The 14253-nt window shown below is 58.7% G+C and overlaps 1 protein-coding gene across 2 annotated transcripts in view; it reads right to left on the reverse strand.

Annotated features, from left to right (window-relative positions):
- Window positions 1-1546: 1546 nt before the first annotated feature.
- The window catches only part of ZC3H3 (zinc finger CCCH-type containing 3), a 62125-nt gene continuing 49418 nt past the window's right edge, over window positions 1547-14253 (reverse strand). For both annotated transcript variants that reach the window (XM_065903575.1, XM_065903576.1), the window contains exons 6-12: window positions 13441-13483; window positions 13205-13366; window positions 13047-13116; window positions 11372-11503; window positions 4000-4184; window positions 3120-3478; window positions 1547-1724 (exon numbers count right to left, since the gene is read on the reverse strand). In XM_065903575.1, coding sequence (XP_065759647.1) covers window positions 1693-1724; window positions 3120-3478; window positions 4000-4184; window positions 11372-11503; window positions 13047-13116; window positions 13205-13366; window positions 13441-13483 — 983 coding nt within the window. In that variant the 3' untranslated portion in view covers window positions 1547-1692. The remainder of the gene's footprint in view (window positions 1725-3119; window positions 3479-3999; window positions 4185-11371; window positions 11504-13046; window positions 13117-13204; window positions 13367-13440; window positions 13484-14253) is intronic.

Here is a 14253-nt window from a genome sequence, read left to right on the forward strand (position 1 = left end):
GCTCCCCCAGGGCCGTGGCTGAGGCCTGCACCGAATCCCACGGGGCCAGCTGGAAGAAGCAAGCGGGCCCACAGGGGGCCCCTCAGCTTCCTGCTGGGCTGGGGGCCCATTCTTTGCAGTCAGGTCTGAGCTCGGTCTCCGCCAGCCTGCTGAACTAGCACAGGTCAGGCCCCAAAGACAGGGTTCGGGGCCCTGGGCGGTGGTGCCAGCGATCAGCGCAGGACGACGGGAGCCTTGCTCTGTTGGACAGCGGGCCCCTGCGCGCTGATGCCGGGCAGGTTCCTCACCATGGCCCCCCCCGCCTGGCTCTCGTCATCTGCAGGACCTCGTCTCGGCCTGGGGGGGGCAGTGTCCATCCCCCCTGAGCCAGGGAGGGCCCAGGGCCTCCTCTGGTCAGTGGGACCCTCGAGGAGGCAGTGTGCGCAGAGGCCTGCGCTGCCCCCGTCAGCCAGCCAGTACAGGACAGCGCTCTTCCCACCAGGGCTGGAAGAAGCAGCGGGACGACGAGCGGCCATGCAGCCGACTCCCCTGCGGTCAACTGCAGAAGGCGTGTGGGGCTGCGGGCAGGGGGGCCCGAAGGCGCCCCGCCTAAGGGGTGGTTTGTGGTGCAGATCCCAGGCGGCAGCCGACTGACTGACAGGGATGGAGGCAGGCGGGGGCAGGGGCACCCCAGGAGCGAGGTTGTGGGCAGGTGCTCGAGGGGAGCACACCCCCACCTGCCTGGGGGTGAGGGGCAGATATCGTGAGCGGCCCGGCTCTGCTCCAGCCCTTGGCAGTGGGGGGCTACCAGCCGGGGCTGCATCCTGTCAGGGCCCCGGGCTGAGGCCATCACTCTCAGCCAGCTCGCCCAGGTGCCCTGGGACTGGAGACAGCTCAGGGGGCGATGAGCTGTGCCCTCTGTCCGGCGGCCCTGGCCCTACTCTGGCCCAGCTGCTCTCCCGAGGCCCCAGGGGAGGGGCTCTGGAGGAGAGTTCTGCTTGGGGGAGGCCCTCTGGCCCCAGCCTGGCACCTCCAGTCCCCAGGGCCTGCCTGGGCCTCTCCCAACCGCAAAGCACACTGGCCTGGCCATGGGGGACAGGCAGCCTCAGCCCTGAGCCACCCAGGGCGGCAGGCGAAGGGCCCACGTACCCGCCCAGAGGGCGGGCCAGGTGGGTGGTAGGGGCTGGAGGAGGCTCTGGGGCATACCCCTCACCTTTCCCTCCACCTCAGGCCTCCAGGCCCCCTGGAGTCGCACCTGGGGGAGGCTCTGGGACCCCTGGGCCCTGTGCGTCCACCTGCACTGTGCTCAGCAGGCCAGGCAGCAGTGGCAACAGTCGGGACAGCCAAGCAAACACAGGACACAACCTTTATTGCTGAACACAAAGTACCCGCCAGGGAGGCCCACCCAGCAATCTCTCCTGCAGCAGGAGGCCTGCGGGAGGACAGGGCAGGCATCGCAAGGGGGAGCCCTGCGGGGCACCCCCTGGGGCAAGGCTGAAGGCCCAGGGGTGGGGAGGTGGTGGGGCCCAGCCTGAGGGGGGCCAGGCATGGGCACTGGTCACACAGGGCTGAGAGCCAGGCAGGCAAGGGGACTGCCCTGCCGCCTCCGGGGGCACTCCGTGGCAGGCGGCCCCTCGTCTGGGGCGGTGGCAGATGGAGCCTCCTTCCTCTCGGGACGGGGCTGAGGTAGGCGCGGGCTGGCCCCCTGGGCCCTCACAGACGCGGCTTGATGTGCAGCGACTTCCCTGTTCCAAGAAGGCCAAAGGTCAGGCATAGGAGGGCCCCCTCAAGGCCTCTGGGTCAGGGCTCGCTGGAAACTGGAAGGGGGCTGGAACACCACCCACTGCCTGGCCCGGGGTCCCGTATGGAGCAGGCCCAGGCCTGGCCCTGGGCAGGGGGCGGCCCCGCAGGAGCTCAGCAGCCTGCAGCTGAGCTGTGAGCACCGGGAGCCGGCAGCCTGCACACACAGCTCAGGCTCACACCCGGACGGGTGTCTGGTGCTGCCAGACGGTGCCTTCCACACAGAAAGCCAGGGTGTGTGCGAGCAGTTGCTGGGGGCCAGGGCCCCGCAGACCGGCCGGGGCTGCAGGGCTGGGGTGGGAAAGGCTTCCCAGGACTGAGAAGGCTGCTGCCCTGGGCCCCACGCCCACTGGGCACCCCGGTGCCTCTCCCCACCGAGGACACTCCTGGTGACCTCACAGGCTGGCAAACCAGCTGCCCACAGGCCAGCATTGTCCGTGTGCCCCCTGCAAGCTCGCGTCTCCTCCTAGGACCCCACTGCGGAGCCAAGGACCCCAGTCACCCGCTCAGCCAGCCAGAGCCCCGGGCCCCTCAGCCTGCCCCTCAGGCTCCCAGGAAGCCAGCAAGGCCTGGGCAGGGAAGGACGGCCACTGGGCCCCGGCCGTGGAGGTTGACAGTCACCTGCCCCGCAACCCTGCTTGCTGCCTCTGATTCTAGGGCTGGTTGCAGGGTTCCCTGACGTAATTAAAAACGAAAATTAAAATGCTGGTGGCTTGGGGCTATCTGCTCCTTCCTCCCGCCCTCAGGGCATCCTGGCCATGGAGGGCCTGGCCACAGCTTGGTGCCCCTGGCTTGGGGGCTGAGCAGGCGGCATGTAAGCTCGCTCAGCAGAACTGGGAGAGGAGGCTGCAGCAAGCATCTCACATTAACATTACGACCGTGAAATATGACAATAAAATGATAGCCGTATGGTCGCAAATTTGCAGCCCGCCGAGCTGCGTGGGGTTTATCGTCACTCAAACGCGCAGAGAGCTGTAAAATGTTTACAGAAAGGGTCGTTTGCAGCCATAAAATCCTCTTTTCTCTCCTAAACAAGGCTGAGTGGAGTCATTTACCAAGCCCCAAATGTTCATCGGGGGAGAGGAAACATCTGTTCTCTCCAGGAGTGTGCGGTGATCTTCCAGAACAAATTAACAGAAATGGGTGCTTTCTAATTAAATCAGCCCTCGGCTGGGCAGTCTGTGAGCGGCACTCTGTGCCTGCACCTTGCGCCCGCCCTGTGGGCCCGCAGGTGTGCACCTGCCATGCCAGAGACCACGCTGCTGGCTCCCCAGGACCAGTGGGCCCCCCAGGCTGACCCACAGGCCTGAGGTGCGCGCAGCCAGAGGTGGGCTGCCTACCTGAGTCCTTGGAGGGGGCGCTCCTGGGAGCCCGGGCCGTGAGCTGGCCTCCAGGACTGGGCGAGGACTGCAGGGCGATGAAGGAGGGCAGCTTGGAAAGGCCGCTGGAGCCCGCTCCCGCCGAGACTGAGGCCGCCTGCAGAGACAGCTCCTCTGGCTCCAAGGACAGGGAAGCCGAGGGGGGGCAGGGGGAGGAGCGGGAGGAGGAGGGAGAAGAGGAGTAGGAGGGAGAGGAGGAGGAGGAGGGGGAGGCTGCAGCTAACACCCGCGGGGAGGAGGGGGGCGAGATCGAGCCAGTAGCCATGGAGCTGGGGGGACTGGACATTCGTCTGGCAGGGCGCAGGGTGGCTGAGGGCTTCCTGCAGGAACGGGAAGGGAGCAGGGTGTCAGGCGGGCGGCATGGGGCAGACGGGGTCCAGAGGGTGCTGGTCCACCACCTGCACACCGCCCATCCCTCCCCACCCACTCCCGCCCAGCAGCTATCAGGCATTGCCACGCAGGTTCAAGGCGGGCCTGTGGGCCCAAGGACAGGCTGGTGACACTTCGGGGCCTCCAGCGGCTGCACGCTGATGCTGTCCTCGTCTTCTGGAGCCTTCCCCGTCCACATAGGCTCCCACACGTGCAGGCAGGGGAGCACACCTTGGGGCCCAGCCACAAGCATCGCCCAGGACCTCCCCTGCCCCGGAGAGTGGGGTAGGTCAAGGATGCTCTCGGCTTGTCCAGCCTGAGGACCGGGGGTTGGGCACCTCTGGAGGTCACTTCCGCATCTTTGACAGAGGTTTCTCTGGGGGCATGAAGCCCCCAGAGCTGGGCGGGGGTGCAGGGCTCCCTCCTGCCCCCACCCCGAGCTTACACATGCCACACCCACAGTCCCCGTCACCTGGGCCCGTGGCTGGTGGAAGCCCTGCTCCTGGGGGGCGTGTTGCTGGGCTCCGGGGCCGTGGGGGTGGCTGCCCGCCGGCCTAGGCGCTTCGGGCTGCGGTGGAGCAGCTGGCACTGGGCACCGCGGGGGCACGCGCCCCTGCGGGAGAAGTCGGGGCACAGCAGTGTGTGCTTCTTCTTGCACTGTGGGAGAAGGGGCGCAGCTGGGCGAGCCGGTGGAGACCTCGGCACCACGTGGGGGGCCCCGCCTGCTCCGCCCAGTGGGGCTCAAGCTGAAGCGTTCTTGTTGGGGGGCTGAGGTCCTCAGGCCAGATAGGCCCCAGGGCGCGATCAGTCTGAGGGTCAAGGGCACTGCCCTGGTTGTACCAGCACCACCCAGCCTGGCCCTGGGCCTGGACTGAGGCTGGGGTGGGGATTCCCAGGGCGCTACCTCCTCCTCCTGACAGCAGCCCACCTGTCCTGGCAGAGGACCAGGGTGGGGGGCACCCCACGGGGGGTGCACCGTCAGGCAGGTCAGGGCAACAGGTGGCCTCAGCTCTGCCCACCAGGCCCACAGGGAGCACAGAGCCTGGACCCAAGGCCCGCCTCTCCATGGCCCCTTGCCCCCACGGTGGGAACTGAAGCCCTGCCGTGTGCCTGCTTCTTGCCTGGTCCTCCCAGAGGAGGGGGCCTGTTCTCCCACCCCTAACGGCTGGCTCAGGGGGCACCACCCAGAGGAGGAAGCCACCTTCATGCTGACCAGGTGACAGGCAACATGCCTGAAAGAGACCCCAATGGAAACCTCTGCAAGCAGAGCCCAAACCACCCAAAGCCACCCCGTGTGCACTCAGGCGGCCCCATTGTGTCTGACTGTGTGACCCCATGAACTGCAGCCCACCAGGCTCCTCTGTCCTGGGATCTCCAGGCAAGAACACCCAGAGTCAAGTTTAAAACCAGCCCTGGTGCCTGAGCAGCTCGAGGGTGCCCCCTGGCACAGCCACTGGAAGTGTCACAGCAACAGCCTTGAGACCACGTCCTTCTGGACCCGTCACCCCCACTGGGCACATGTCCTCAGAGCCCCAGATGTCGGCCTGGCTCCCAGCACCCCAAAGCCGACCGAGGGCCCCACGGAGACTGTGCCCATTCCGTGAGCAGGATCTGGGCACTGACCCCCTTCTCGTCCCCACACCTGGCCCTCGGCTGCCACGAAGGAACTAGAGGCCCTTCACACTGGTGCCTGGGGCTGGTGTGAAGACAGGCAGATAGCACCCCTGCACCCGGACGACTACCCCTCCCTGTGCTGGGCAGACCCAGCCCTGCTCCCCAACACCTGCTCCCCCAACCCTGGAGCCAAGGGCCCTCGGCACTGAATCCCAGTGGTCCCCTTGGTGGCACATGCTGCCCAAACTCCCCTCCTGGGGAACGAGGGGAGTCTGGGCAGGCAGAGGGATGGGCAGGCCCTCTGGGCGAAGAGCCCATGCTGGGCTGGGTGCAGAGAGGCGGCTGGAGGGTGCTCTCTGTGCCGTCCTGCGGTGGCCCTCAGCCCAGTGGCTCAACAGGAGCGACACACGGGAGGCGGGATCCAGCACAGAGGGACCCGGTAAAAGGCAGCACCTCGGTTTCCTCCCTGACTGCACGATGCCATCTGTGAGCTACTGGGTCACATAAACTCATTCCAGCTGTTTCTGTCTCACTTTCTTCTGGCGGCACAAGAAACTGTGGAATCCTACACGCGGTTCACATCCGGTTGACTGTGGGACTAGAGATGGCTGGTCTTAACTGACTGTCCTCCCAGAACAACCGAAATCTAGGCTCAAATGTAAAAAACTTTCTGAAATCATCCAAGAACTACTGAGCAGGTGCAATGATGGAGGAAAATCTACACAGAGGTGTGGTGGGTGCAGGGTCGGTCTCAGACCTCAGAGGCCCCCTGCCATCCTTAGAGCAAGGTTGCTGAGGAAAAAGCAAACCCAACACCCCTGCCCCTGCCCCACGTGCCCCGTAGAGCTGAAAATAAGGAAAATTCCTGGGATTATAGACTGCCAGGCTCTTCTGTTCATGGAATTCCCCAGGCAAGAATACTGGAGTGGGTTGCCATTTCCTTCTCCAGGGGATCCTCCCAACCCAGGGATCGAACCCGGGTCTCCTGCATTGCAGGCAGACGCTTTACCATCTGAACTACTAGGGAAGCCTGGAAATAAAGAAAGTCACTGCTAAATAATGCGTCAGTCAGTCGAGAAGCAACAGAAATTAGGTGATATTTAAATGACAACACTAAAACAACCCATCAAAGTTGATGGACTGGAGCTAAAGGGAGTGTTTGGAGCAAAGCCCTCTGTCTCAGAGTCTTACATTAGCAAAGAGGAAACACCTCAAGTCAGGGCAAAACAGAAAAATAAATAAAAGAAAGCAGACAGAAGGACATAGAGAGAAAAGGAACATATAAACTATATCAGGAATGACAAAAGTGTCGTTAACTTCTGGTGCTGCAGAAGGTGATACAATGATCAAATTTTATGCCAATAAATTTGAAAACACAGACAAAATCTACTAATTCTAGAAAAACTGCCAAAAACTGACATTAAATCTGAATGAATATTCCTATGACCATAAAGGAATTTGAATCAGTAGTTAAAAAAATAAGGCAAGTGCCAGCCCAGGGTTTCACGGTGGTTCTACCAGATATTCAAGAATGCACCACCCAACCTCCCATGAACCGGCCCACAAAAGAGGACAGCAGAGACCACTCAGCTCAGTCTACTCAGCCGAAGGGGTCTTAAAACTGGAGCCTGATCACAGCAAGATGATCAAACCACCTTCAGGCCAACTGCATGAACAACGATCCACAAGTTCTATGCAAATCATAAATAAACTGAGTCCTGAAATGTGTAAAAAGGCCATGTCAGGACCAAGCTGAGTTTATCTCAGGAATGCAAGGTTAGTTTAACATTAGAAAATCAGGGAATCGAAATTAGCACATTAGCAACCTAAGAGAAAGGAATCACATGATCACCTTGAGAGGCAAGAAAGAAGAGCTTCAAAAAATTCAGCATCAACTCAAAGTTTAGCAAATTAGTGATAAAAGGGAGCTTCCTTAGAATAATATAGAACCTTCTAGAAACCATCATCATCACTCACCAAGGGGTGCAGCTGGAGGCCCACAGCCGTGAGTTACTATCTCACTGGGCTTAGCAGGCAGAAAAAGAAAAGGCATTTAAACTCAAAAGGAAGAAAACACGGTCATTATTTGGAAAAGATATGATTGTTTATGTAGAAAAACCCAAAAGACTAAGTCCCGTGGATAAATTACTACGATTATTAATATAATTTAGCAAGACTGATGGAAACAAAATCAATATTAAAAATCATATGTCCATAACCAATGAACAGTGAGAAAATAACATTTAAAAATAAATGTGATGGAGAAGGGCATGGCAAACCACTCCAATATTCTTGCCTGGAGAATCCCCTTGGACAGAGAAGTCTGGCGGGCTACAGTCCACGTGGTCACAAATAGTCGGACATGACTGAGTGACTAAGCACAGCACATAAATAATATAAATGCAACACCTCATTTGTAGGAAAAAATAAATAAATAAATAAAAAATAAAAATAAATGTTACAGAAATAAACTTAACAGAGGTAAGACAAGCAAGAATTTTATCAAATGTCAAAGGAGAGTCTGTGTCACGAGAGAGCGCCTTGATCATACACAGGAGACTGACTGTAGAGACTGGTGAGACCAGTTCTCACCAAACTAAGGCACAGGTTCAAGACAACCTGAATCCAAATTCCATCTCTAAAAACCTTACCTGGAATTTAAAGTACATTTCCGGAAGGATAAATGGGCAAGAATAGTTAAAATAGCCACAAGGAAGAAAAAAGTGAAGGAATCTGCTTCTTTGTTATGACTTATCCCAAAGCTCAAATAACTGACAAAGGTCCCTGTAGTCAAAGCTGTGGTTTTTCCAGGAGTCATGTATGGATGTGAGAGCTGGACCACAAGGCTGAGCACTGAAGAACAGATGCTTTTGAACTGTGGTGCAGGAAAAGACTCTTTGAGAGTCCCTTGGACTGCAGGGTGATCAAACCAATCAATATTAAAGGAAATCAACCCTGAATATTCATTGGAAGGACTCATGTTGAAGCTGAAGCTCCAGTACTTATCCGTCCACCTGATGCCAAGAGCCAACTCGTTGGAAAAGGCCCTGATGCTGGGAAAGACTGAAGGCAGGAGGAGAAGGGGATGACAGAGGATGAGTTGGTTGGATGGCATCACTGACTCAATGCACATCAATCTGAGCAAGCTCCAGGAGACAGTGATGGACAGGGATGCCCAGTGTGCTGTAGTCCATGGGGCCGCAAAGTCAGACACAACTGAGCGACTGAACAGCAGCAACCTGGGGCTGTCTAAATAAGACCCAGACTCGTGGGACAGCCAGGAGTCCAGGTTTCAGCAGGAAATGATTCCATACCAAGAGCTGCTGGCATGGGGACAGTGCATGTGGTGGGCTGACTATAAAGTTACAGACAGATTTTATACTGTGTTGGGGGTGTGGTGGTACTCAAGGGTCAACTGTATAGTACAGAGATTGAATCAGGTAATCATAAAACCTCCCAACCAAGAAAAGCCCAAGACTAACCCCCGCGCGCGCATGCGTCCCTTCCCTCTGGCCCTGGCGGCAGGGAGAGGGAAGGTGACGGCACGTGGGTGCTCGCGGGAGCCCTTGCGCTCTTTTCCTTCCCCCTGAGAAAAAGAAAAAAAAAAGAAAAGCCCAAGACTAGATGGTTTCAACAGGTGAATCATACTAAACATGTAAAGAATTAATACCTATTCTTTTCAAATTCCTCCAAAAACACAGAAGATGAGAGAATACTTCCGAACACAAACAAATCTAACACACAGCCAAAACAATCTACAAGGCTAGCCTTACCTTGATTCCAAAAGCATACAGAGATACTATAAGAAAAGGAAATTATAGATCGACATTATTATGAATACAGATGTCAAAATCCTCAACAAAATACTACAAAACTGGACTAGTGGTGTATTGAAAAGATTATATACTATGATCCAGTGGTTTTTATTCTCAGAATGCAAAGATGGTTCAACATCCAAAAATCAATCAATATACTTGTGGTCAGTATGTCTTGATTGACCATCTTAATAGAATGAAGGGGAAAAAACCCACATGATCATCTCAACTGATACAAAAAAGATTTGGGCAAATACTATAAGATTCCACCTATGTTAAATACCTAGAATAGGCACATTCATGGAGACAAAATGTTGATTTGTGGTTGCCAGGAGGTGGAGAGACGGGGGATCAGGGAGTCATTGCCAAGTGTTTAGAGATTCTGTTTGGGGTGATGAAAAAGTTTTGGAAACAGATAGTGGTGGTTGTATAATATTGTCAATGTAATTAACACCACTGAACTGTACACTTAAAAATGGCAAATTCTGCTAAAATTAAAAATGTAATACACAAAACCCATAGTACTGTGCAGTTAAATGGGTGATTTGTATGGGATGTGAATTCTATCTCAGTAAAGCTGTTAAGATTAGAAAAGACTGATGCTGGGAAGAATTGAAGGCAGGGGGAGAAGGGAACGACAGAGGATGAGATGGTTGGATGTTATCACCGGCTTGATGGACATGAGTTTGAGTAAACTCCAGGAGTTGGTGATGGACAGGGAAGCCTGGCGTGCTGCATTCCACGGGGTCAGAGAGAGTCAGACCCGATTCAGCAACTGAACTGAACTGACACGGAGACACTGTCTGTGATTTCAAAGGAAGACGTCCAGAGAACAAGGAGCTTCTGCACGGCAGGAAGTAGCGGGGGTGGGCCACTGACACACGCAGGGGACAGAGAGATAAGGAAGTTGTGGAGAGCCGGCCAGGGACCACGAGGGTGGGGGAGTCACTGTCGCTGCAGAGGCACCTGTGGATGATACCCACGCTCAGGTCTGCTCTGCTCCAGGAGGGCCTAGAGAGGTGACCCCTAGCTGCGGCGTGCACCCAGACTGCGAGTTTCAAACCAAGGATGGAGCCAGGGGGCCTGGAGGTGCAGTGCTCCAGACCAAGGCAGGGGTGGACCTCCGGCCAGAAAGCACCCTTGGGGACTGTGTGGGCAGCATGGGTCTGGGAGGAGTCCTTGGCCCACAGTGCCACAGACACCTGAGTGGGCAGGCTGGGGCGGAGGGCAGCACTGGTGACGCAGGGGCCAGTGCTCCGTGCTGGGTGCTCATCTGGAAGACCAAGCAGCAGCGCTGTAACACCGCCCTCGGTGTCTCCCCGACACACGCGCGGACTCGGCAGCAGTGCCAGGAGTGGCAGAGCAAGCGTGAGACGGTCGCTGGGACATCCGGCGGCTCACAGGAGGCTGGCCGTGTCCCCGAGTGTCTGAGAGTCCGGAGGGACAAACCAAGGAGACGAGAGCAGCTGACCATTGAGCCCCAGACCCAGGAGTAGAGCGTGGCCCCTTAAGATGAAGGACAGGGATCTACTCCAGCTTAAATTATTCACAAGAAAAGGGGACACGTGTCTTTAACAAGCCAGCGCTTTATGAAGCAAGGTTAACAATTCCACTTGATTCAGTGGAATATTATAAACTCTCTGGGGCCCATCTGAGGACTTCCACTTCAGGAGCAAGGTGACGACTCAGCACTTTTTATATTATTTAGAGAATAAAATTAACCCTCGCCAGCCCAGGCTGCTGCCTCCACCCCCGCTGGATCCGGCCTGCTCAGCGCTTTTCCCATCTATAATTACAAGCCGCTATCCATCATGTGGCAGCCACGCAGCGCCCACACGCCGAAACGCACGCAGTAAGCACTTCCACTAATAGAAGCAGAACTTAAATATCGCCTTGATATTTTCATTTACATTGGAATCTTTTACAACAATCACCCACAGCCTCCGTGGGGGTCCTGCGCCCCCGCCCCACCCCCCTGGGCTGCTCTGGAGCCGCCAGCCGGGCCCCACCTCTGCAGGAGGGGCCTCCTCGGGGCCAGCAGGGGAGCAGCGGTGCTCCCGTTGTGCTCCCCACAGGGCGAAGCCCAGCCGGGACAGAGAGCTGGCCTGCAGAGACACGCACTCCCCGGGCTCAGGGCCCAGCCTGCGCCCCCAGGGCAGCCACAGGCCCCGAGGCAAGGTGGTCACTCACGAGCACCTGCGGCCTGTGGACGAGGAGGCAGTGAGGCGTGCTGAGGCCCCTGGGCTGGTGAGAAGGCTCCCCCTCGGGCACCGGGACCTGCTGCCCAGGGTGGGTAGGGTCTTCCTTGGAGCACCGGGGCTGAAGCAGGTGGGGAGGACAGGCCCCCAAGGCAGGATGGACCTGGCCACCGGTCCAGCTCCTCACCCCCAGTGCCCCCCACCCCAGGCCCCTTACCTTGGCGCCCAGAGGACAGTAGCCTCTGAGGAAGTCGGTGCAGACCTCCGCCTTGCGGGACACGTACACGTGGCTGTAGGGGCAGTTGCTGTTGCTGCAGACGCCCTTCAGGAAGTAGGAGCAGACGGGCATCTGCGGGGCGGAGGCAGTGAGGCCCAGGGCAGCCTCCCGGCCGCCCTCCATGCCCCGCCTCAGGCAGGGCCCACCCAGGGCTCCACCACCAGGCGTGAGCCACACAGACTGGCCCACCCCAACGTGGGACCCCCAGCCTCCCCGGGGGCAAGGCCGCCTGGGCCTGTGGTCACGTGAGGACAGAGATGGTGACCCAGCCAGCGGGATGGCTCAGGCCCAGATGTGCTGTACCCAAGTCTGCCACCTGCCCCGAGCCTGCCTGCTCTGGGCTACGGGGGTGTGGGGGCCTGGAGGGCGCCAGCACCCAGAAGAGCAGGGCAGGGGAGGAGGGAGGCAGCGTGCGGGTGCTCCAGCGGGGTGACGGCCTACAGGGCCTGACATCCACAGGCCTTCCAGCTGCCCGACAGGTGGGCACCTGGCCGCGTCCGTGAGCTGGAGCAACCCTTGTGGGGGCTCTGCTGGCACTGACCAGGGGCGGGCACCGTAGGGGCCTGGCAGGGGGCAGGCCGGCCCAGGGGAGACCTGGTGGACACAGGTGGGCAGCCCACCTCCGCCTGCAGGCCAGCCTCCTGGGGTGGGGGAACCCTGCCAGGAGCTCACACAGCTGTGGCCCTGCAGGTCTCACGCTGCGCGCCTCTCCCGGCCCCTCCCTGCCCCATCCACGTGGTGCCCACTGCACCCCGGGCGCTCTCCTGCCTCCAGAGGACACACAGGGGGTTCACTTTTCTGGAAGGAGGTGGGGGTGCTGAGGGGGTGGGGGATGTGACTGTAGCCGAGGAGGGAAGGAGGGAGGAAGCAGAGAAACAAAGGGTGATTTAGCGAGGAGAGTTTATTTTTAATTGTCTTTTAACTGCAGCGCAGAGGGGAGCGGCCGGCCTGGGGCTGGCGGAGCCACGGCTGCAGACAATTCCCTTAATGTGCGTTTTGATACAGGGCCCAAATTAGCGCTAATAAAAAGGGATAATAAAGCCAACTCTTGCACCAAACGGAACTTCTCCTAGCTGTCAGCGCTGCTATCAAGAGGAAACTGCATTCTCATTTCAATTAACCTTGTTTGCACCCAGCAAGTCCACACAAATAACAATAACATTAATTCAGGGCGCTGGTGCGGGGCGTCCTCCTCAGACAGCTCAGAGCCTCTGCTGGCTCCAAAGCCGGAGCTAATGAACCCGAAACTCGACGTGAATTTCCAAATTGCTCACAACAGAGTTTCGAAGCTCTATTAGGGAGAAAAATGCTGATTCTTCCCAAGTTCCTCAAGGGGAAAAGCTGTAGCAGCAGCAGCGCCTCCCCGGGCCCGCTGCAACCCCCTCTCGGGGCTGGCAGGACACCAGCAACCACCACGGACCCCTGACTTCAGCTGCCCGCACTGGGGGGCTGACACAGCTGTGTGCTTACCTCTCCCACTGCCGCACCTGGGGCGGACCCCCCCGCACTGGGCGTGTGGGGGATGGGAGAGGGGAGAGAGACCCAGGTGAGCCTAGCAGGGTGGAGGGGTGGAGCCTTGGGGCTGCACAAGCCCCAGGCAAGGGGGGACGCTCACCTTCTCCTTGGAGACGTGGTGGGAGAAGGGGCAGGTCCCGTCCGTCTTCTTGCAGGTGCCCCGGACAAACCTGCGCACACAGGGCAGGTCTGAGGGATGGAGCCTAGGACAGCCCTGGCCCCACGCTGCCCCGGGCCCGCCTTGGGGTGGGGGCGCACCTGGTGCACACGGCCACCTTCTCAGGGTCGTGAACGTAGGGACAGCGCTCCCCGCGGTTGCACCGGCCGAAGCGGTTGTAGTACATGCAGTACTCCTCCTTCCGCCGTCGCCGCCGCTGCTGCGCCTGCCGCACGATGGCCAGGCTGCGCTGCACGGCCCGGCTAGGGGCAGGGAGAGAACTGTGAGCCCCAGCAGGCCAGGAGGCTGGGGAGCCCCCCAACCCCGAGGCACATACCTGGCCAGGGAGCGGCTGCAGCTGCCGGCAGGGTCCATGCGGCCTGTGGGAGGAGGGGCTGGGTCACTCCAGGCCCACCGCCCAGGGCTCTGCCCTCCCCCTGCTCACCAGCCAGGCCACCCTGGCCAGGGCAGGGAAGAAGCCAAGAGGAGCCGGCAGAGGCCACCCTGGTGTCCGGCCAGTGGTCCTGCCTCAAAGTGGGTGGTCACAGGAACAGGAGGTGACCTCCCTACCACCTCCCTCTGCTTGGAGCAGAGCCCAGGGACATGGGACCCGAGTGGGGTCTCAGAATGCCACTCGGTTTTGCAGCAGCTAAGAACGGCTTGTTTAAGGCACTGTAAAATAGAAGCTAAGAAACGTATGGCCACAAATGCTGAAATCCTCCATAAAAGCTGAAACCCACCGGAAGATGGGTGTCCCCTGCCTGGAAACCAGGATGGCCTGAGGAGCAGGCTGCGGGCTGACCTGCCTCACGCGGCACCCCGCTCCTCAAACTGTGGAGGCACCCTGCAAGACACTCCTCAAAACCCCAAGTGTGCAGACCAAGCAGGGCCTCTCTGAGGTCACTGACTGTGGCCCAAAGGGGAGACGTTGACAGTGTGATCCGTGGTGACAGGAAGGCAGTGGACACGCGGCCAGGCTAACCTGCAGCTCCCGCCTGCCATTTAGATACCTGGGCAGTCCCCGGGACCGAGGCGGGCAGGCATGGTGAGAGCTGCTCAGGACAGCCACAGCTCCTCAACACACACGTGACCCTCCCCAGACCAGATCGGGTTTCCCAGAGGAGGCACAAGTGACATCACTCAGAAATTC

The sequence above is a fragment of the Muntiacus reevesi genome, chromosome 12 (assembly GCF_963930625.1).
Source record: "Muntiacus reevesi chromosome 12, mMunRee1.1, whole genome shotgun sequence".
NCBI classification, from domain to species: Eukaryota; Metazoa; Chordata; class Mammalia; order Artiodactyla; family Cervidae; genus Muntiacus; species Muntiacus reevesi.